This window comes from Danio rerio, chromosome 10 (assembly GCF_052040795.2).
Source record: "Danio rerio strain M-AB ecotype USA chromosome 10, GRCz13ab, whole genome shotgun sequence".
In the NCBI taxonomy this organism is placed as follows: domain Eukaryota; kingdom Metazoa; phylum Chordata; class Actinopteri; order Cypriniformes; family Danionidae; genus Danio; species Danio rerio.
This window is the reverse complement of record NC_141030.1, coordinates 37,949,707-37,975,000: the sequence shown is the minus strand read 5'-3', so window position 1 is coordinate 37,975,000 and position 25,294 is coordinate 37,949,707. Positions and strand designations below refer to the sequence as shown.

The 25,294-nt window shown below is 37.0% G+C and overlaps 2 protein-coding genes across 7 annotated transcripts in view; one reads left to right on the top strand and one right to left on the bottom strand.

Moving 5' to 3' along the window:
• LOC147842141 (uncharacterized) overlaps positions 1-25,294 on the top strand; it is a 1,078,568-nt gene that overhangs the window by 546,413 nt on the left and 506,861 nt on the right. The gene's annotated exons all lie outside the window — the stretch shown is intronic.
• Positions 1-25,294, bottom strand: part of stard13a (StAR related lipid transfer domain containing 13a) — a 250,288-nt gene that overhangs the window by 113,468 nt on the left and 111,526 nt on the right. For all 6 annotated transcript variants that reach the window (XM_087271062.1, XM_087271061.1, XM_087271065.1 and 3 more), the window contains exon 2: positions 12,995-13,036. In XM_087271062.1, coding sequence (XP_087127188.1) covers positions 12,995-13,036 — 42 coding nt within the window. The remainder of the gene's footprint in view (positions 1-12,994; positions 13,037-25,294) is intronic.

The following is a 25,294-nucleotide window of genomic DNA, read 5'->3' as shown; positions in this document are numbered from 1 at the left end:
GGTTAATATGAATAAACACTAAACACAACGTTTTGACACAAATTTGATGTATTCCACTATTAAAGCGCTCACATTGAGATGACTTTAGATGTGTGTTGAGGCTGAGCTTTTAAAAACATGAACAATTTGAATGAACATCAGTGTATGATGCGCATCCCGTGCTGCAAGTTACATTACAGTACGTGCTTTAGTCATTTTCACATGGAACTGAGCTTTGCAGAGCACCAAATAAGGAAAGGGCCGGTAAATGATGAAATAATAGTTTCATCTGGATTAATATTTTTTCATAATCGTTTAAAGTCAAAATCGAAACTGAATTTTCCATTAATTGCACGGCTCTAATGTACATGCACAAATATATTATAGTAGAAAAATATTTCTTGCTCTGTTAAACAATTTAGTAAATATTTGAGAAAAAAAAATTCACAGGAGGGCTAAAAACTATGACTTTGACTGTATTTGAATATTAAAAATCTATTAAAATCACTGTTATGCTCAAACGAATATCTATTTTTATGGTTTGTGTTTTATATTGAGTTTTTTTTTTAAATGAATAAACAATATAAACAGAAAATTGGTTTTATAATATTCAATATATTGTATTCACTAAAAATAATTCAATATAGTTCATTTTCTTACACAGTAAGATTGCATTGCGTCAGACATAACAACACTCATTAACATATTAAAAAACAAATCTATGCTCAAATCTCAATATTTTATTACTTTATTGTATTCCTTAACGGAAAAATCAATGGCGCCAAAAAGCTTTTAGGTGCTGGTCACTCTTGATAAATGCAGGAACAGAACAGACCAGAACACCTGATGTCCGGTAACTATCAACCTAAAGGCACTAACAGAAGAAAACAATGCTCTCTCTCTCTCTTCAATATCTCTCCCTCATGTCCACAGACTCTCTCTGTGCATCTGCTCCACACTACAGTCGACAGGAGCTAAATTTAACTGTGAGCAAGGAGTGAAGAGCATGATCTCTACCTCTGCTGGTCTCTGAGTCTCAGTACAGAGAGGATCAGGGGCAGAATGACCTTCCATGAATACACACAAACACACACACGCACACAAACACAGACTAACTTAATCCTATATCTCGGTGGGGACTAACGATGTTTCTACTATACAAACCAGATATTCTATTTTCCTTCCTCTAAACCCAACCTCACCAAACAATCTGCACTTTTAGATGTTTTAAGTAATTCTGTGCGTGCATTTGAAGCATTTTTACCACATGACACATTTCCCCATACACTACAGACAATTTAGTTTATTCATTTCACTTCACAACTGGCCCAGCCGAGACTCGAATCAGTGACCTTCTTGCTGTGAAACGACAGTGCTGACCACTGAGCCACTGCACGGCCCTCAGATCAACTAATACAAGTTCTTAGAAAAGCACAGTGCATTTATTTAGAGAAATCCCAGAGGGGCTTGCTGTCTACATAAACAGACAACTTGTAAATCAAGCACCAAGTTAAAGTACCTATTATGCTATTTTAAAGGTTTAAAAGTTTGTTGTAGATGTCTACAAAAGGGTTCTCCACACACTCACAGTCTAAATCCTGTTTAAAAAAAATATTTCACCCAAAAATCTAAATTTACTTACTCTTTATTCACCCTTAAGTGGTTCCAAACCTTTATGGGTTCTTTTATTCTGTTGAACACTAAAGATTACATTTTATAGAAGGTCAGATGCTTTTCAGCTTTCTTTAAAATATTTTTTAAATTCAAACAGGTTTGGAACAAATGAAAGTTGAGTAAATGATGACAGATTTTTTTTTTTTTTTTTGGGGTGAACTTTCCCTTTTAGTTCATCTCTACTCTTAAAAAGTGTCTGAAAGGGTTTGTTAAAAATTATTTTATTCATTTTTCTGTGGCTTAGTCTCTTTATTCATCAGGGAATTCCACAGCGGAATAAACCGCCAACTAATCCAGCATATATTTTACATAGCGGATGCCCTTCCGGCTGCAACCTAGCACTGGGAAACATCCATACACACGGCCAATTTAGTTTATTCAATTCATCTGTACCCGCATGTGTTTGGACTGTGGGGGAAACTGGAGCACCAAGAGGAAACCCACACCAACACGGGGAGAACATGCAAACTCCACACAGAAATGCCAACTGAACCGGTTTGTTAAAATTTTATAGGTAATTTTTACATTAGGATTTCTTTCTACTTCTAACATTTATTAGTTCCTTAGTATTTTATAATATTTTGATTAATATAATGTAATAGAATAATCTTTAGCAAATATTAAAATGCAAATCCAGATTTTTAACTGGTTTTAGTGTTATATATACAAAATTTCATCTACGTTCTGTTTAATTCTAAACTAATAGCTAGCCTAAATAAATTGACTAAAAACATAAGTATACATCATTTTAATTAGTGCTGGGTGATTAATTAAAAGGCAGCATGGTGGCTTAGTGAGTAGCGATGTCGCTTCACAGCAAGAAGGTTGCTAGTTCGAGTCCCGGCTGGGCCAGTTGGCATTTTTGTGTGGAGTTGGCATGTTCTCCCTGTGTTGGTGTGGATTACCTCCGGGTGCTCCGGTTTCCCCCACAGTCCAAGCCCATGTGCTATAGGTGAATTGAAAAAACTAAGTTGGCTGTAGTGTATGATGTAGTGTGAATGAGTGTGTACTGGCGTTTCCCAATAGTGGGTTGCGGCTGGAAGGGCATCCGCTGCGTAAAACATATGCCTGAATAGTTGGTGGTTCATTCCGCTGTAAAACACTAAGACTAAGCCACAGGAAAATTAATTAATGATTAACTGAAGGCAACTTTCATGCACATTGAGTCAGTGACGCCAGTCAATCCCCAGCACATACTTTCAGATGGAGCAGCATTTACATTTACTATATATTCACTATATATATATATATATATATATATATATATATATAGTGCTTTTCCAAACTACTTATTTAAAATGAATTGAAACAACACAATTCTTGAGATTTTTTTGGGGGGACAACTTAATTTTTGTTCACTCAACAAAAAAGTTAATTAATTTTCTTTGGGATGACATAAAGGTATTGTGCGGAACCCATAATTTTTTATTTTTTTTATAGTGCATCACACAGCCATCGTCCATCACACAGCCAAAGGCCAGACTATAAATCTGCGGATGTTTTTTTGCTATTTCTGCAGAGAATTTTGCTAAAAATCTGCAGATTTCTGCGGAATTATTTTGGGAGTATCATAACTAAAATCTTAATATGCGAAATTAAAAAATTATATCTTTTCACTTTTATTTAATGTTTAAAATGCAAATCCAATTAAGATTCACTTTATTTGGTAAATAAAGCAAGTCTCTCATTTAATAGCTCTACGGAAGACAGAAAATATTACTGTACAAACTGCATTGTACATAAATCAGAACATTTTCATATAAGTCAATAATATTACCGAAATTAATTTAAAAACTGAATAAATATAGATTAACACACATTTACTCAAGTAAATAAACAGAATTAATGATGAGCTAAAAATCTGCAGATATCTAGGGAAAATCTGATTCGCAGATTTCATGTGGGCCTACCCATTGTTTACAGACAAACAACACAAAACTGTGTTCAAATTCAAAATAGATTTAATCGAATGATAATGAAATCGAGGTACTCATTATGTTATAATGACAGCAGCTTGCATAGCTTCTTCATAAACACTGTGTTGCTGCTACATCTGAAAGAAATGCCACATTTAATAACACATTTTTACTCCAAAATCCCTTCAGACGAGTGTTTGAAATAAATCTTTCAGTGAGAGGATTCTGTAGTTGTGTGATTATTAATCACATTCAAACAATGAAAGTAGTTAAACCTTCTGTTTGTTCAGTAACACTATGGGAAATTCCTGGTTTTCTTTTCTGCTGGTATTTGAAGTTTCTGCCTGAGAGCGCTGTCCGGCCTTTAGAGGAGGTTTACAGATCACTGAGCTGTGCTTCCTTGTGATCAATCACAGCTCTGTGCAATAGCATTTTCAATCTCAGTTCAAATAATCACCCAGAACTAGTGTGCAGCATAAATGAACATTTTTCTAGCATTTCCTTCACATTTATTTTTGGCCAAAGCTACACTATAATAGCAAACAGCACAATTCTTCAGTCTGCTTTACACAGCTGCTCTCTCACTCTTCAGTTCAAATGAAACTGTCACAGGACATAAACATAACCACAGTCACTTATCAGCTGTCAAAGTAAGGACTAAGCATATTAGCTAGTGCAAATCATCACCCATGGCACAATAAACACAAACAAAGACACACATTTTAACAAATCTAGACACTAATATACAGATGGTCAAATATGTTCACCACCGGGGCACTCGACACAGTATCACACACATGCAGTGCTTGTCGCCAGTGAGGTTATGTGAGAGGGCATTTGGAGGCCTAGAGTGGCATGACCTCTGACTTCACGGGGGCCTCAAGGGGCCCATTACACACATCCACCCACTTCTAGAGAGCTCCTCAATAACAGTAACGTGACGCGGCTCTTGATAATGGCTCACTGGGAGTCCAAGGTAAACCTGAGTCCTTCATAAACACACAGTGAGGAGGTGCTCAGACACTTATTTACTCAGGCTAGTGTCTGCAGTGCGATGCCTGACACTGTCAGTCACAACAATGGATACATTCGCATAGGCAACTTTTGCTTCAGTATGACTAAAATCACTTCAAGTTTTTAGAGCAGTGCTAAATAAGGCTGATGAGCGCATTTATATGTTACAAGCTTTGAACTGGATTACATTTTTTTTACATGCAAACATTTACAGGGTTTTCCTTCTAGTTTAACATGCACACAGAAGCCAACCTCTTGCTTGCGTTCTTAAAAAAAGAAAAAAAAAAAGATGCAACATTTCTTTATTTATGGGACTATTTAGGAAAACAGCTCATTTATGCTCATTGTTCAACATAGGCTCTTTCTGAAAACGTAGCCCTACATACATTCCACGTGAATTACATAGCCAGAAGTATGTATGGGTGCATTTCGTTTTTAAATGAACGCTACCGGGTGGTATTCCTTTTTGCGCTTACTAGCTGACTGCTTACCTGCGTATGGACCGTTTTCCCGATGTTACCAATCTGTCCAGTTAGCTTGCCATGTACGTCGGCGGACTTGAAACACAGAGAGTAGCTGACCACGACGACGAGTTTCCTTTACACCTGTCAACATTGGGATGTAAAAATAAGGGACCATAATAAAGGATATTGGCCGGCTAATTAGAGATTTTACTACCCTCCCCCCACCCTAAAATAATTTCTAAATTACTAAATATGTTCTTCTGGAGCTGTAAATAAACAGTTAAATGGTCAGTAATATGTTTTATTAATATTTACAAAAGAAATAATAAATAGTAAACATTAGCAGCAAATAAATTAGCAAACAAGTAATTAGCAAAAAAAATAATAAGTTCAGCTTATTACAGTTTTTTCCAATTGTTTACACACATTTTCTGTAAGCAGATCTCATATTGTCAGAACTCTACACACAAATCACAAAACACACACACATTGGGCAAAACTCTTCAATTCTCCTGCAAAATGAAACTCTACTTTCAAAACAATGTGATTTCTTTTCAAAATGGTCTTTTGTTTTCAAATGACACACACAAACCATCACATGAATAGACATTTATAAGAACAGTTGAACACTGATGTGCTGAATAAAAAACACTACGACCACTTCTTCTCTATTCATCATTATGACTTTCTGTAAGCCTTTTTTTGTTCAGTGTTATAACAGAAGTGCATTGTAAAATATTTCAGAATAATGTTTTTATACAAAACAAACAAATACCAAATATATTTTACTGTATTTTTCCCACAAATACAGTGTACACAGTGTTCATCCTAACCAACACAAAGTTGCAGATAACGTGGTCTACATACACCATCAACAGAAAAATTTACTGAATACAGTCACAGTAAAAAACAAATCAAAACAAAAAAAAAAAACAGCTATACTGCATTCTCTTTTCTGTTTTGGTCTGGCCAAGCAGACCAAATGTCACTTTGCATGGCGAATCCAGCCTCGAAAAGCATCAACTGCTATAGCTTGGAGAAGGGGTATACATGTGTGTGGATTTCAGTCATACACTTTACATCTCCAGGCAGAAAAAAACTCCTCAATAGGTTTGAGGAATAAAGAATATGAAGGGGGGAGGTAAACTAGTTGTGAACCAGATAAGCTCTGATTTCTAAATTGCAATTCTGTGTGAAAGGCGTTTACTCATGTGATGAGTTAGTATGCAAAGTAGGACAACTGACTTTACAATTGTGAATGACAGTGTGTTCCTTGTGAAAACAAAAGATTTTCTGCATGAAAATTGTGCAAAATGCAGAGAATTGTGTGTAGTGTTTTGAAAAAAGTGTGTTGTAAACCTGCAATTTGAGTGTAAAGCAGGAATTGTGCTTGTAGTTTAGCAGAATTGGTTCAGGGGGGTTGGTGCATCAGTTACATGTTGTAGAAATTGTGTCTGAAGTAGAAGTAATTGTGTGTAAACAATTGGAAAAAACTGTAACATTTGCTATTATAAAGAAATAGAATCAAGTCATAAAATCGTATTACCTTTTCTTCACTGTATAACATTCTGAATAGAGCAACGAATGAATCTCATTTATCTGGATTTTCCGTTTGATTACATTAAACTTTCCTAACTTTTTATGCTCATTTAGGACAAAAATAGTTGTGTTGGAAAAGAGAAAGACTGAAAATACCTTTACGGGATGATAGCAGGATAGAACTAGAAAAATGGAAGGGTTGACAGGTATGGTTATGTCCGGTGAAGAATTGTTCCAGAGAGTACGTAAGACAAAAACAGAAGCCAAAAAATGAAATAAACAAGTAATTAACAGGGTGAGAATGTGGTAAAATCTGAAAATGTGGTAAAAATCAGGCGAGTGCTTTTCTTTTTCTGGATTCCTATTTAAAGCTGTCCGTTTTGATTTAGGAAAGGTGGTGGCTGGGTCAATCTGTGCTTTTGAAAATACTATTGGTTGGGTTTAGGGAAGGGAAAGGGTGGGTCAGTCGATCGGTCAGTAAGTCAGTAGACAATCATTTGACAGCTGCCTCTGGTAGATTTATGTGAGAACAGCAGGCGCGAATGGCACTCGTGAGAAATTTGAAATCTGAAAAAGTGTACACAGCGCACTCTAGTGGATTCGAAAAAACAAAAACTGAAAAAAAGCATAGCTCCTATAGAAATGTATATAGCAGTACGTTTTCAGAAGCCTGGGTTGCATTTATGAATATGAGTGTACTTTTACATATAAGTTTGTCATTTATAATGATATCATAATTGACATAATCATGGTGCGAATTACACATTGACGATAGGGGGGAGGTCTACTTTTTCGGTAATGTTGTGTAATGCATTCATAATACATGCTTCAGTGAGTCACATTTATGTATCTATTTAAATTACATCTAATTTATTAATAAAACAGATTTAAGTTTTCAGTGTTTAAGACATGTTTAGTGTATTCTGACCTACAGTAATCTCTGATTAGCTATTTCAGACGTTACTTTAGGACAACTTATACAAACTATACATCTAATTTGACTACTTTTAAGGCTGTAATTTGTCAAAATAAACACCTTTTGTACGTGACGTCTTTTAACGGTGCACTAACGGTGTCTATCGGTGCTGTGGATCTGCCATTTTTAGACTGACGGTTTTTACCTCACGATTATGTATTCACAATGGTAAGAGCTTGGACTTTGCACCATCTACTGGTACTTTTAAAGTCTTTTAAAGTCACGACTAGGGATGCGACGATTAACCGGTTTCACTATAAACGGCTATTTAATTCATCAAGGTTAATTAATCGTAAAGGCTTCTCAACACCACGTTTCTGCATGGAACAAAGCTGCAGCAACTAAAAGTTATGCCAACTGTGCACTAGTTTGTACACCAAGACTAATAACAACGCACACTGGACTTACTACGACTGATGCTATTAACTAAGGCAAGCTTGTACAAGTTCATTATTTCCAATTGAGGGACATGCATGTGACGCAACATGCTCACGATTTTCAGGCGCACCTATTTGAGATGACGGGGTTTTTGTGACTACGGAAATTGCAAACGGCCAAAGTTTGAGGAAGAAGCAATAAAAAGTGCACAGATTTGCAAAACCACTTAAAGTTAGTGGGTTTTGGAACTGATGACAGCTATCAGGTGGCGAATACCAGCCGAGATTAACCAAGTGTTTTCGGAGAGAGTGCTGAAAGATTAACAGATTAGAGCTTTCATACTGCACACAGAAGCAGTGTGTCAGCACGAGGTGTGAGCGTTGTTGAAGCAGCAGTGGCGCGATAGTTTCGCAGCTGGGTTTATTTTTGCCGGTGCATTGATAATGATGAAAACACATTGAATTGTATATGTTTTTTTTAAAAATGCATCGATAATATCCACAGATTTTTATTTATTTAATTAAATGAAGGGCGAGGCAGTGGCGCAGTAGGTAGTGCTGTCGCCTCACTGCAAGAAGGTTGCTGGGTCGCTGGTTCGAACCTCGGCTTAGTTGGCGTTTCTGTGTGGAGTTTGCATGTTCTCCCTGTCTTCGCGTGGGTTTCCTCCGGGTGCTCCGGTTTCCCCCACAGTCAAAAGACATGCGGTACAGGTGAATTGGGTAGGCTAAATTGTCCGTAGTGTATGAGTGTGTGTGTGAATGTGTGTGGATGTTTTCCAGAGATGGGTTGCGGCTGGAAGGGCATCCGCTGCGTAAAAACCAGCTGGATAAGTTGGCGGTTCATTCCGCTGTGGCGACCCCGGATTAATAAAGGGACTAAGCCGACAAGAAAATAAATGAATGAATGATAATTAAATGAACTTAAACGATTAGAACAGCAACAAATATTTAGTTGGACCCAAACTACAAAAAATAAATATTTTTAAACTAGTTTTAAACTAGTGGGGTTTTGAAATCAAATAATGCAAATAATCGAGATACCCATGAAACCGTGATTATTTCTTAAACTATACAACCAAAATTTAATCGTTGCATCTCTTGTCAAGACTGGCATGAAGTCCGTTCACACACCAAGCATGATAACCAAAAAAGCAAAAATTAAGATAAACAAATTTACATCCACACTAGAGATCTGCGCGGGACTAAATTTTGAATCCCCCTCCCAGCCGCTCCTGCCAGGTTTTAGCTCGAACCCGACCACTACCGCTTATATTCAGCATTTGTTATCCCGCTGCCCGACCCACCACGTTTTCTAACCGCCGTGCCCGATCGCGTGAGAACAAAACTGAAAACCATCCAGCTATACAGTATAGAGAGTCCAGACAGCTGTATAAACACACACACACCAAGCACACACGCAGACAAAGCTCTCTCTCTCATTCGCGCGCAAACACACACACACACGCACACACACACACACACACACAGCAACAAACAACAAGCTAAACACGGCATCACACTCACACACATACATACGCGTGCTAGCTCGCTCGGGAGTCGGGAGCGATATTGCTAGACCGCCCGCTCCCGTCCAAAATTAAACCAGTTACCGACCGCTCCCGCGCTTTAATTCGGAAATTTATTCCCGCACCGTGGAAATCTGGTCAGGTCCCACGGCTCCCGTGGGAATGCAGACCTCTAATCCACACTGACAAACATTAAGTAATAGTTTATTTTTAGTTTACCACACAGTTGTGGACTGAATTCTGCTCTAGTTTTACTTTCAGAACGATATTTAGAACTTTATAGTTATTGTGCTCGGTGTTAACGAGCCTTTAAATAAGCCAAGATACCAGAACAAAATCACATTCAGCAAAAGGATGTTTCATTATCATCATCCTCATCAAGACAAATCTGGTTAATTCATTCTCATTCATTCCATTCATTTGGACTATAAATAGATTATTAGAGTCTATGTAAATGAAACTGGTGTCAAACCCTCTTGCAAAAAGAATCTCTTTGTGCTCTAAACAAAACATCGGCACAATTCCTCTACAATAATTTTGCTGACATGGAAACCGCATGCTATTTTCGATCATTGTTTCGCATGCCTCTACACGGTTATCAAACCACCTTTAAACCTATAAAAATAATCGGTAACAAAACCTCAAATATTTTAAACAAAAGCACACAGATATATATATATAAAAACTAACATCCCTTCCTTCTCCAAACTTTTAGCTCATGTTTCCAAAGGCCACAAAAGTACTAAGTAAAAGCTATTGCACAACGCTAAGCAGGGCATCGCAAAGCCGGCTGTGACCACAAAATCATGGATATGAGCCTTAATGAGAGAGAGACAGCCAAAGAGAAATAGCTATCTAAAAAGTTGACCTTTCTCTCCTTTCTCCTCATTATCATCTGTTCATTCAAGGCTTCTCTGTGTGGTTTCTAAGCTGTGGTTGAGTCTTTTGTGAACGTGTGTTTTTTTGACCAGCGTGTGTGGCATAAAGTGAAACAGCCTGTCATTATTTTTGGAAAGCTGAGCTTTGATATACTGGAAAGACTTGAGAGATCATTCCCAGAAATCCAATTTTACTGTCATGCATGGAAGTAGATGCTTGTAAAGCGACATTCTGTGAGTAAGCAATTATTTATGTGAGAATGGGAATAGGAAAAAAAAAAAAGTGGTAACAATTTATTTATCTAGCATTTCTCACTATTAACTAGGGGCCTATTATTAGATATTGGATGTTTTTTTGTACGTATAATTCATTTGTACCTATTCTGCATGATCTTATTCTACATCTCCAATCCTACAGTGTTAATGATTTTTGTTAATAACACCGTATTTAACTGTAATATGAACTGTTTTTTTTCTGTAGGATATGCAGTATGTTACTGTTTTATAAAGCTTTGTGAAAATGACTGTATATTTTACAGTAAAGATGTACAATACTGTAAATACAAATACAGCAAGATAATGCTGCTGTAAATGTAAATAAAGTATTTTTGCTGTAATAGATTTACAATAGTTCAGACTGCACGATTTTAGCCCCGATTTTGACTCGCCGACAGGTATTGAGAAATCGCTGACAAACGCCTGAAATCACAGGCAAATCGGTGCTCCTGCATGCGAGTAACAATCACACAGTATAAACCATCAAAGACAGGATCTGAGAAAATCGCCAATGAGTCGTGGATGCCCGTGAGATAATTGGTGTGCTACATAATTTGGAGCTGTCTGCGATTCAAATCATGCCATGTGAAATGAGTTTTGACTGAAAATAACATGAGAGAGCAGCATTTACTTGTTTGTGTGTGTGTGTGTGTGTGTGTGTGTGTGTGTGTAGGTTGAGGGAGAAGTTAAAAGCGCTAATTTTCGGTTCAATTGGACCCAAGAAATGGAGGAAAAACTAGTGGAAGTTTGACAGGAGCACCCGTGTCTCTTTGACGCTTCATACAGAAAGTTAAACAAGAAAGTCGAGGAGAAATGGCTAATTCCCTTCAAACTCAGGTGAGCAACTATGTACATTTTCTACACCATTAAAGGCTTCTTTCTCGTTATGTAGTAAATAACAAAAGATTTACTACGTGTATTTAGCTGTGAGACGTAGTTTGGATGAAGTTGTCGGCGATTCTTCCTTTTGTAAAGTCATACAATGTGAAAGCCCCTGTCACCAATCCATCTTGCAGTGTAAAAGCAGCGGCAAAACGCTAACTCTGACAGTCATGCTGTGTGAAAACATCTGTGACACTCGGCATTAGTTATTACAGTAGGACGGTTATGCAGTATGCTACTGTATTTTAAAGTTGCACTGTGAAAATTAATGTACATTTTACAGTAAACATATAAAATACTGTAAACACACATAAAGCAAGATAAATGATTCTTTAAATGTAAATACAGTATTCATGCTGTAATAGATTTACAGTAAGTTAGTGGTGAACTGCTGCCAGTAAGTTACTGTGGATTTTACAAGAAACTATTAACAGTGTAACTAATACTTAAACCCAACTGCTTTACCTTAAATATTAATAAGCAGCAAATTAGGAGTTTGTTGAGCTAAAAGTCGTAGTTAATAGGTTGTTGATAGCAAGAATTATTAACAAACTTAACAAAGTTTGAGCAATTTCTTTATGTAAACAGAAAAGTGTGATTGTAAACAAGAATGGAAATGGCAACAACAAAGACAAAAAATATGTAAAAAAAAAAAAAAAAAAAGTGACTGTAAAAAGGAAATGAAACCAAAGCAAGAACAGGAATTGGAAATAGAAAAGTAAATAGAATTTTGCCGGCTTTACACCAAATTTGTAGGTAACTTTTTCATCGTCCGGCAGAAATTCGCCTCTAGTCGCGCAAATAGGAAATTCTGCATTTAGTGTAAACACAACATTAGAAGCAGAACAAATTAATAAACAGAAAGAATCTAACAACAGTAAAAAATTATATATGTATATATACGTAATATTTATATACTTATTTAGTGTATAACTACGTTTTCCTGATAATTTCTTATTTAGAAATAAGAAATTATCAGTATGGTAAGATCTGTATCATCAGGTAAGATCTGTATCAGTGCCTGATGTTTATGGCATGTTTTATATGTCTATATGTAATATGTAATAATAATAATAATAATAATAATAATAATAATAATTGTAATTGAGGAAATCAATATGGCCTAAGCACCACCAGTGCTCGGTCCCTAATTAGAATCTACACTGCTAACAATTTCCTGTAGAATCTACAGTAACTTACTGGCAGCAGTCCACCAGTAAATCAATTATAGCACAAATGCTGTGTTTACATTTACAGCACCAGTTATCTTGTATATGTACAGTATATACACACACACACACACACACACACACACACATATACATATATGAACAATATTGTATACGTTTACTTTAAAATATACAGTAATTGTCACAATACAACGTTAACAGTATAAGCTAGAAATAAGAATAACAGCAAGAAAAGAAATGAAAACCGAGGGAGTGATGAAAACTGGAATGAGAAGTGTAGAAAGGGAATAAATGTCCACCTACCTGCAGATTTTGAATTCATCATCATCATCATCATCCCCTCCTCTATGAGAAAACACAGCAAAATGCTAAATGAGTCAGTGACAATATGCAGAAAGTGAGCACAGATAAACTTCACCTATGACCTTTGACTTGCGGAGGGTAACTGAAAACACAAATGGGGCTACAACAACAGCTTCAATATGCGAAGACATGACAAACGCAGCATCCAAGTTCAAAAGGCCATCAGCAATGCGTCCATTTTCAGACAGATCGCAATAAAGTACATTTTAGCGCGTGAGAAACTGTCCTTTAAAGACTCGATGAACATCATCAACATTCCAACACCGATATCTACAGCTTTAAAAAGTGAGCATCTTATACAGACGCAAAAAAAAAGTATAGAGTAGGGCTGCACGATATATCGTTTCAGCATCGAAATCGCGATGTGCGCATCCGCGATAGTCACATCGCAGGAGGGTGCGATGCAAAAAAAAAAAAAAAAAAAATGTATATATTATGGGTGGAGCCGAACCGGAATACGGTATTCGGAAAAGCAGGAATAGCGTGTTTTTACGAATACTTATTTCAAACAATACTTGATCAATTATTTGTATTTGGGAACAAGAAAAACATTATATCAAAAAGCTTTGTTTCCGCAGTGCATGCCCGCGTGAGTGAGTGAGTGAGTGAGACGTTCAGGAGTCGGTGTGCGGGGTGGGGCCGGGGTAAGGAGACTGAGCAGGCTGCTTCTCTATACAGCAACAGAGAAGGCTTGCCAGAGCGAAAAATACTTTTCTGCAATACTGTTTTTGTTTATTTTATCATACTAAAATAACACGTGACAGAAGTTCACTCAAAAGTGAAAGTTCTTTCTGTTATTTACTAACACTCCCGTCATTCCTACTACTTTCAGAACATAAATTTTGATATTTTAACATATGAAAATGCAATGCAGTTATGAAAATTGAGAAATTAAAGCAATACACAGATCTGGTCCCCGCGTCAGGTCAGGGTGCACCTGTAACCTTAAAAACGCAGACGCGGCGGAGGCGCACTAAACTCACACGGGAAAGAACTGGGCATTCAATTCATGTTTTAGTGAAATAATTATTTAAATACAGCTCTTTTGATCTCTAAAGGGGAAAAAAGCAAAAGAAATTTGTCGTTAATTTTAGCAAAGACGCAACTGCCTGTAATTTTCACATTCGTTTTTCAGTTAGGGATTTGGTCTATTAGAGTAACCTAATAAAATTGTTTTGTTGAACATTGTAGTCTACACAATAATCGATATTATAATTTATTATATACATTAGCTATTATTAAAACCAAACTATACAATTGATAAAACAAAACCCTTTTTAATGTTTGCTTTCATTTTGACACCGCTAACAGTTGTAATAAGAAACATCACATTTTGCAGAAGCATGCAGTCTCAAGTTAAAAACACCTTTTGAGAATCAGGAGAGTAAAATATAATTTAAACCACTGGTCTGGCGCTGATACTTTGTATCCAGAAAAAGGGGAAAAAAGCAGATGAAAACCTGGCTGGGGAGACGGCGATAACATATCAGTTCTTCAGCAAAGATCACGACATCATTGTGATGCGTTTATCATACAACGCAGTTCGTGTTTATAATTATTAATATTAACTAGTATTAATTCTCTTTCTAGACTTAGTTTTAGGGCTTGTTCTTGTCGGCGCAATATAGCCTCGGCTTATTGCACGTACGAATCCGATTGTGAAGAATGATTAAGCGCTTGCATTTTTTTATTGCATCCTTTTCGCAAGTTATTCATTTTGTTTTGTTTTTTAAGTGGTGCGAACATTATTTACTGGCAAACATGTTCCTCGATCTCGTACATCAACAAATAATGTAGCCTACTTAAGTTAATTTAGGCCTACCTTTTATGTAAAAATTAAGGAATAACCGAATTTAATATTAATAAATAAAACATCCGTATAAACGTACATGTTTATTTTTGAACTTTCGTTAATAAAACAACACTAAACTGTTTATAAATATTGTAGTTAAATATTACATTACTTTAACTGCTTGAAACTGTATAATAATAACAATTAAACGTTACATTTTTAAGAACTTAACAAAAATTCTAAATGGCACTTTACTAATCAGTGTAATAATAATATAAATATTAATAATTATACGTAAAAAGAAAATATTAACCTAGTAACAATATAAGTCAGATGTTTAAAAAAACAGCGTAGTTTCTCTCCACCTTTTGTAGTCATATTTTTAATTATTTGCCAGAAAAACTAACATGTTGACTTTGTCCGGTTTAAGTGAAGAATGGGGTTATAATGTTTCCAGCAATACACTGTCAGACGGTGTGCTTGTAGCGAAAAATGCACAGACAGGCTACTTTTTCACAACCATGCGAGGGAGGGCTTCTGCTTCTGTTCCGCCGCCCGTATTTCTCGCAACGCAGGTTTCTCTACTCTGCGGAGCGGCGCGTTCTTAACTAGTTACCAAATAGCCTATGCTCAATTTCTCGTCAATGTCTTCCATTTATCACTTTCTCTTTTGTATCTGGCCATTTTTGCAAATGCCTCTGCCATGCCTGGCTGAGCTGGGCTTCTGCGTTTAGAAGACAGGAGTTGATTAAGCCAACATGGCTTTTTTTCCCTCGCCGTCAATCGCCACTAGCTTGCGTATCGATGGATTTGCTCCTCAGTGTTTGGACTCTCAGCACTCAGCAGAGAATATTAAAACACACTTTACTTAAAACCCCCATACAAAAAGCTTAATCCAAATTGATTCGTTCACCTTTCTAGTTCGGCACGAATCCAAAATGTTCCCAGATGTAAGAGTTTGTTTTCTAACAAGATTCATGGTTGAACTTGAACTTGCTGAATCGCGCCTAATGTTATATTCTAACAGATATGTAATACTTGGCAACATAACAGTAATTTGTGTTTTAAAGTGCGTGACGTCACGTACTACGGCCGGTGGCAATGAACAACCGAGGTGGCAATGACCACCGCGGTGACGCGGTTGTCATGGTGACCGTCACAGCCCTAGTTTTAAGTAAATATATATATATATATATATATATATATATATATATATATATATATATGTATAAAATATCGCAATATATATCGCAGAGGAAAAAAATATCGCAATGTCAATTTTTTCCAATATCGTGCAGCCCTAGTATAGAGGGAGTATTAAACTGGTTGTGCGTATTTCTGGGGAGGTTTGGGCTTGAACGCTTGTCCCGAGAGCTGATGAGGTTGTTTCAGTTCGGAAGTCCAGCAAGTGCTGAGCTCATGCTTTCTTATTGATCGAAGGCTCCAATTACACTAGAGAGCCAGCAGACAGAGATCTCACTCAGCAATCAATGGACACTCTATTTTAGTCTCTGATTTCAGAGCTACAATATGACTGCACAACACCAACTTTACCAGTACCAGTAGCCTTTTTGCTTTCAAATGTCTTATTTTTTAACAGCAGCTTATTTTTCAACAGTTCCTTTTAGTGACAACTTAACTGTTTTATGTTTAGTCACCTTAAATTTGTAAAAAAAAAAACGATTGAGTAACTTGTAACAATTCTTGTTGGGACAACATGAAGGAATTATGTGGAACCAGCATTTTTTTTACAACGTACACTCAAAAAATGATGTTTGCTGTCATGGCCAGTGGGTGGAGAAAGGAGCGAGGACTTAAGTGCAGCAAATTAGATGGGTTTATTAATTATAAAATAAATAAAAAAATTAAACAAAAATAAATCCAGAGCGGGAAAACATTAACTAAACAAATAAACAAACAAACAAATAAACTTGGCAGGCTGGCAGGGATCAGAGATGAAACAAGACTAGACACAACAGATCTGGCACAGGACAGTAGACAAGAGGGAGCTATAAAGGAGAAGTAATTAATTAACAGACAAGTGAACAGGATTAAATAATAATATGTAAAAACAACATTGCATATTCTGCGATGTGATTATTGTAAATGATTAGAGTTTGCACGTTCTCCCCGTGCTCAATTGGGTTTCTCCCAGGTTCCCTGGTTTCCTCCCACCATTCAAAAACATGCAACTTAATTGACTAATCCAAATCAGCGCTATAGACATGCTCCTAGTAAGTAGTTATCTCTTAAGAGCAATCACTATCTGTTCATTAGCTACTATAGCAGGGGAGTTATCGAGATCTACCTGAGCTCAAACACCACTCTCGCCTTCAAACGGGAGGGAGCCCTGGGCTCGAGGATCTTATGAGCTCAGGGCTCTCTCCCGGGACAGCATGCCAAACAAGCTTTATTATCAATCATCAGCTAAGTGTGAACTCTTGAAGATCTTTAAAGGACATCAGTGTATCTCCTTAAAATAAGTCCTCTTTCTGATACCTTTTAATCCCCACTATTTAAAGCCCAAATTATTTTCACTGGTTCATGTGGATACTTTATGCGCATTTACAAAGTTTATTTACATCATGCCGTTTCCATCAACCAATTTTTTTATGCGCACAACCAAAATGTGCATAATAATAGGTGAATGGAAACTTAGCAACGGTAGGGCTGGACATGGTCAGCAACAATACTCAGCTATGGCTTTTAAACAATATTCATTTGGTATTAAGAGGACCAAAGTGTGCCATGAAAATGAGTGTGTTCTGGACTTAGTCCCCGTAGATCAGCAGTTTCTGAAATACTCAGACCATTGCTAAAGTTAGTAGATTGTTGCAAATACACACACAAGCGGCGTATCACAATATGTTTGTGTTTACACAGTATAACATTAATGAAAAAAAATCCCATCACATTTCATAAGCACCAGTACTTTCTCTAATCAAGGGGTTAACCTCTTACTCCAAAAATATTGACACTTTTAGGGAAGCTGAGGTTTATTTTCGGATTTCTTTCTGACCCTCATTCTTAGCTAGTCTCAGGGGTGTCTATGAACTGATCTACTTGGGATAGAATGAAGGCCACTCGACTAGCTGAAGAAATAATAGGTTTCTTCGACCCACATATCCAGCCTGCATGTGATTTTCTAAAAAAAGAAAGGACCCAGAGGAAATGCTGGCCCTCTACGTCTGACCAAGAATAACTTCAACAATACATGAAAGTGTTAGTTGAGACTGTACAGTTCGGATTGAACAAATGTTTCTTTTGAGAAGAATAGGGGAAAGATCGCATTCTTCTAGAACAACTCCCACTAAGACCACAAGTTCATCTGAGCTAGACCAAACTGTGTGTGTGCAATTCTACATCAAGATCAGACAGGCTCACACTCCTCTGACACCATCCAGACAAAGCAGAAGTTACTTTCGATAGCCTTTTGATCAGTTTATTTCCCTGTTGCACTTGAATGGGTTAGAATGCAATACATAATACAAGTTCACCTTGCATTCTCACTAAAGTCACAAGAAGCACTGTAAAGGAAAATATTGTAGTATAAACTTTTTACTATGGTCAGTTTTCTCTTTCAGGTCAACTAGGGTGCCTCATTTTTAGACACACGCAGGGTGCGAATTACGGGGGGGTTTAGTAGGGATTGACACCCCCAATTAATGTTTGATCCCCCTGAGGGACATCAAAACAAGATGTATGTGTGTGTGTGTGTGTGTGTGGGGGGGGGGGGGGGGGTCTGTATCTGTATCTTAAATAATTTATTGATTCATTTATTTTCTTTTCGACTTATTAACTCTGGGTCACTACAGCAGAATGAACCTCAAACTTATCCAGCATATCCAGCATATAACATCCACACACACTCATACATTACAATCAATTTCAGCATACCAAACTCACCTATAGCGCATGTCTTTGGACTTGTGGGAGCAACCCAAGCACCTGGAGGAAACCCACACAAACAAGAGGAGAACATGCAAACACACAGAAATGCCAAGTGACCGAGCTGAGAAACAAACCAGCGACCTTCTTGCTGTGAGGAGAACGTGCTACTCACTGTGGCTCTGCGTTGCCCATTTTAAATAATAATAACATTAACAATTAAAATAGACCACCCCTGTAATGGTTCATATCATTGTGAATGCATAATCGCCAGTCTATGAGAGTAAATCACTGATAGAAAATGTAAAGGTTGCTTTTCTTGCAAAATAGGTGTTTGTATTTACATATAGCTTAAAAGTAAAGTAAAACTAATCGCAGAGTTTGAAATAGCTAATCAGAGGTTACCCTGCCACCATGATGATAATGAATGTCAAGTGGGCAAGGGAAGTTTATATTAACAGACCCTTAACTCTTTAATTTGAACAAATTCTACTCATATTAGTACATATTTTGGAATTAACAAATCATACTTAAATTGAGCACCACTCAAAAATACAAATATTTTACCTCTGTCCTATTCTCTTTGCACTGGTTCCCAAGCTACTTCAAAATGGAGTTTAAAAATGTGCTTTTTGAGATTATAAAAGAACTGAACCTTTTGCCAGAACTGATCCTAAATTGTGAAACATCATCCGATTTCTATTTGAACAACTGTAACAGAATCGCTTTAAGGCTTAAAGCCCATCTGTTAAAGAAGGCTTACAGTATATAAGCCAACAGGGGCTTATGTTTATTTTATATTTTTTATGATTATGCATTTATGTATTTTGATTTCTTATATTGTTCAACACAGTGGTCAACCACTGTTGTTTCATTGTGCTTTTTAAATAAAATGAAGTGAACTTCGGATGACCACACATCCCATTTTTCCCACGACAGTCTCATATTTCAGCTATAATTTTAGTGTCGCAACTTCATGTTCTGCCCCATATTTCATTTTTATGTTTATTGCTAAGTGAAAAAGCAAATAACAGTCTTCTGTCATGCAAAAATATACCAATTAAGGTATTTTTTGAAGAGCAAAATGTCCATCTAATAACAGTTCCCTATACTGATTAACCAGCAGTTAGTAAACGTGAGATTTGTTTCAGATAGAGAGTGCACAAGGGATCAAGCCAGAGGCAAAGACACTTTACTACTGGTAACAGTGTGAAAAAACAAGAATCAAAATCAGAAGGTATTTCCTCTGTCTCATGTATTTGCTCAGTCAATGTTTCAACCATGAAAAGAATTGAAATACAGCTTGTAAATAAGGTCACCTAACACATTTAGTGAAAACAAATCAATGTCTATACAAGTTATATATTTCAAGAGTTCACACTTAGCTGATGATTGATAATAAAGTGTATTTGGCATGCTGTCATTGGAGAGAGCCCTGAGCTCAGAATATCCTCAAGCCCAATATTTGAAGGGAGTTTGAGCTCAGGTAGGTCAGATATATCTGGCTAAGAGTTATCTTAGGATGTTATTTTGGGTAGTCAATTTACTTAAGGTGTATGTTTTTGGACGAAGAGAGGAAACCTACGCGAATACAGGCAGAACGTGATCTGTATCTTAAATAATTCATTCATTCATTTATTTTCGACTTAGTCACTTTATTAACCTGGGGTCACCACAGCGGAATGAACCTCCAACTTATCCAGCATAAGATGTGAGAACGTGCAAACTCCACACAAAAACGCAGATTGGCCAAGTGAGGGGCCAAACCAGCTGTGTTCTTGCTGTGAGGCAACAGTTCTAACCACTGGGCCGCCGTCAGATAAAAGGGAGGAGTAGGGGTGAAAGGGGGATTCTTCAAGATGAAGATGACTGTAGTGGAAAGCTCTGGTTATTTATAGTGTGTCAGTATTCATCTGATTAGTGCAACATACGGTTTTGATGTGGTACCAGCTGTGTTCAATCATAAGCATGTGATCCTCTAGGAATTGTTTTATAAATAAACCACACTAAGTTCAAACTATTGACCTTATTCTAAAATGCGGAAGTGCGCCTGTTTTCGCGATTGTCTTAGAACTTCCGTTTCAGTCGCCTATGGGAGAAATGACAAGGAATAATAAACGGCAAAAAACGGTCAAACTACTTGCTCTACAAACAAATGTTTGCATGACTATACAGACCAAGTAGAATAATATAACAAGGAAATATCAGTTTGCAACATCTAACAGCGAAACGAGCAGTTTTAAATGTCTAAAAATGAATGGAAGTGAATGAGACCGCAAGTCTCGTGCCAAAAAGATTCAAATGGCAGCGCCCGCTCGTCTGCGGAGAATAAGGTCAATAGAGAGGAGAATGTTTTGCAAGGTGTTGCCTATTCAGTTGATAGAGGTCTGACTTAGTGCAGATGCAATCTAAGCTGCATGCAATGCTTTTCCAATGGGCTCACCAAAGCCTAACCCTACCCCTCACAGTGGCGCCACTAGCTACATTGAGTGCATTTCAATCTCACCTTGCATCAAAAGGCTGCATACAGATACTATTCAGTTTGACTGCTTGTTGCATTTGTTACAGTCAGTTCATTTGTTTAATTCTATACATTTCCCCAACAGCCCAAGCATTGTAATACTGTATACATATAGAATGAAGCATTTCATGAGACAAAAAAAAATGTAAATAATAAATAAACTCCATAGCAGAAAGAAAAGGCAAATAAAATAGACATATAGAAAAGCGGAACATGGTAGTATCATGGTGAGCTCCATACCATCATTATGAATCTATGACATCTGCAGAGCACAAACTGTGATATCCAGGAATGCTTTAATCCATAAAATGAGCGTGAGTGGGGTCCAAGAAACACTAGATATTGAATTGGACGTTATTGTGGAATCCACAGAATTTTGCTGCATGTACAAGAACATGTGAACATTCTTTAAAGTATCTTCTTTCGTGTATTAAACAAATTTAGGTTGATTTTTAGAAAGGTCATGCATTAAGTATGTCCATATATACACACTGTAAAGAATGTTGGGTTTCACACAAAATATTTGTGTTGGAGCTAGGGCTGCAATATATCATTTGAGCATCGATATGGCAATGAGTGTGACGCAATAGTGACATCGCAAGAGTTGCAATGTTGGGTTAGGATTATAAATGATAAGAAACCAAAGGTCAAAACACATGAGATTTGTGGAGACTCTGCAGAATTTAAGCATAATAGAGTGACAGTTAATTTTCTGCATGTGCTGATATAAATAAAGTTGAAGTTTATAAAGTTTACTTCTGATAAAGAAGTTTAATAAAGATTCTTTTTATTGAACAATTTATATAATGAAGACAATGCATTCTTAATTTACATTTAATTATTTAATTTCTGAAACCAAAAACTGACTCCTCTATCTCTCCTCAAAAAAAAAAAAAAAAAAAAAAAAAAAACACTGTTTATTTCTATTTAATATTTGCTCTATTGTGTTTATTTATTACTGTATTTTGTTTATTATATATACAGAGATGGCAAAAGTACACAAATCCTTTACTTAAAAAGAAATAAAATGACTCTGGTAAACGTGGAAGTATTGACTTTTGTACTCAAGTAACCATTTTGTACACTGGCCCGAGCATCTCGCACGCTGGCATGGGCCATCGGGCAGTCCTTATTGTTAAGCCCTGTATATTCAGATTTCACTTCCCTTTAAAGACATCTGGTGAAATTTTATTTTTATATGTTAAATATCGCAATATATATCACAAAGAAAAAAAATATTGCCAGTTAAATTTTTTCCAATATTTTGCAGCCCTTGTTGGGACAACATGAAGCAATTAAGTTAACGTATTAGGTTTTTTGTTTTTTTTTACAAATTTAAGTGGATTGAACATAAAACAAATAAACTGTCCACCCCCCCAAAAAAACTGAAGACTTGTGTTGTTTCAGCTCATTTTAAATAAGCAGTTTGAATGTCATTTTTTTGAATGACAGTGATGACAAACATTCTAGCATTTTGCTAGATTTAGAAAAAAAAATCATCTCAGGAAAAGAGATTATAATGGAGAATTAAATTTCCTTCATGTTTACCTAACCCAGGAGGAAATATGTAGCATGTAATTGCGCCGGTCCAGAAGTGCACAATGACCTGGTCACAACGGCTGTTTTCTCGACCCCGGGGATGGGGGAGGACAGACCTGTTATCTGTTTTGCCAGCAGATGGCTGGACGGTCTGTGAGGTTGGATGCGTTCGGTCCTCTGTGGCTCACTTACCACTCAGAGACACATTTGGACAGCTGCGTTTTATCAGCGGTAGCCGAGAAAAAATAAACGCAGTCCGAGAGGCCTGGTATGATCCCACGACCCTAAAGTCCAACATATGCATTAAACAAAACAAAATGATGCACACATATACATGCACATGACAAACAAGCATGTCATCAACCGAACACTGCAAACCATGCTTTCCGACACTAACGCTCACTCATTCAGAAGTCAACACAATCTAATGTTAGTTAGAATTCTAACTTTGTTTTCATGATAGCTTTAGGAGACTGAATTATTTGTTCAATTATTCTGCTGATGTGAGTATTAAAGCTGTTCAACTGTTTTTCACAATTCTTATATTTTTAATGAAGTTTAAATAAACTTCTGAAAAAAAGATATGTAAAAGTTACAAAGCACAAAGTCCACTCCCAAGGATTGTATTTAAAATATCCTTCAGACATTTCTATTGATGTTCTGAGTTTGTTCTTGTACTTTTTGTGTCCTCAGAAAGCCCTAAATGAAGAGTTTAAACTGACAAACCTCTGAAACGCATGCTGATGTTTCAGAGCTTCAGACTGCAAGTTAATGGTTGAATTTGACTCAATTTATTACAAGAGGTTGCACTGTTGCCACTAGCAAAATGGCAAAGTGTTAAGTCATGACATTTTGTTACGTATAAAATCTGTATGTAGTATGCAGTATGTAAGTTTGACAACCAGTGGTTGAACTAGGTATTGCTTTCCTGCACCAAAACAAACGCAAGTGCAGGTTTCCAGACTGAGGACCAAAAGGATCTAATGAAAATAAATAGGCCAAAACTTGACTAGTCATCAAACAAACATAAATGAATGACTACACATATAAAGTGTGTCTAATTTGTCTATTTGATGACTAGTCTAGTATTGGACTATTCTTAAGGCTGATTTATACTTCTGCGTCAAGTGCACGTGTATGCTACGGCACAGCCTACGCCTAGATGCATAGCCCTCACATCTCAAAAAACGTAACTACACGTCGCAAAGACGCGTAGCGCAAGCTCTGTGATTGGTTGGCTTGGTACGCTGACGAGTGTGGGCGGGACTGAGTGTTGTGCGAGCCCGATGGACCGAATGTTTACAAGTGTGGAGTCCCGTGAATGAGCTCCCTCTTTCTCTCACTGTGGCCCATTTCATCTGCTTGCGTGACTTTTCCTCCCATCTCTTTTCCTCTCAGCTGTTACAGCGATACGTCTGGATATAGGTCTGCATTCCAGCAACTGCACCTGTGCATTGTCACGGGACCCGACCAGATTTTATGCCATGCAGGAATAAATTTCCAAATAAAGCTCGGGAGCGGTCGGTAACTCTGTTGTAATTTATACAGGAGTGGGCACTTCACAAAATCGCTCCCGAGCAAGCAAGCGCGCGTGCGTGTGTGTTTGTGTGTGTGTTTATTTGTTTGGTGCTATCTATGCTTGCGTAGGTGTGAATGAGAAACAGCTTGATGCTTTGTATCTATGTGTTTATACAGACAGCTTGTTATGGAAGGGCATCAGCTGCATGAAACATAAGCTCGAATTGTTGGCGGTTCATTCCACCGAGGCAACCCCTGATAGATCAGAGACTAAGCCAAAGGAAAATAAACTAAAGTCTTAAAATTTAAAAATGACTTTATATTATTTAAAAAAATATATAAAAGTCATTATTACAAAGCATTTTACTTTCAGTTTCGGCCAAATGCATCCAGAATTTTTATTTTGTTGCATGACTAATGTTAATTACTATATACACCAAACCTAAATGTGAGAAATGTACTAGACAAATATTTATTTGTCTCTTTTTATTGAACAACAATACAACTGTGTGAATGTTTTTCTTGCTTGATCTCAAATACATTGGAATTCAAGTGACAAGATGGATAATAAAAAAATGCAAGAGTATATTTTGGGAAAAACTGTCACAGCTTTTATAGCGGGTCACTGTTTTGTGACCTTTGCCTCAAGAGATTTCTCTTGTTTTTGGAGAGTGACGGTAAGCTTGGATTAAGGGTAAATTGGGGGTCATTTCTGCAACCTCTGCCTGACTTAAAATCCGTTGAGTTCCAGGCAATGATGTCCCCTGCTGCAGCTTTACCGCTAGTCCACATTTCACACACAACCCCTCACAGAGCCTGGAATTAACACATATTACTCAACTGGGCCTGCAAATGAGGCATGCGCGGGTTCGGTTTCACCATTTGTAACCCTAATCCTTTGTGTACGGAGTCCATTTGGGGGGTATTTAAAATAATAAACCCTATCATCACACTCTCTTACAGACTATGCTCAGTCTGACAA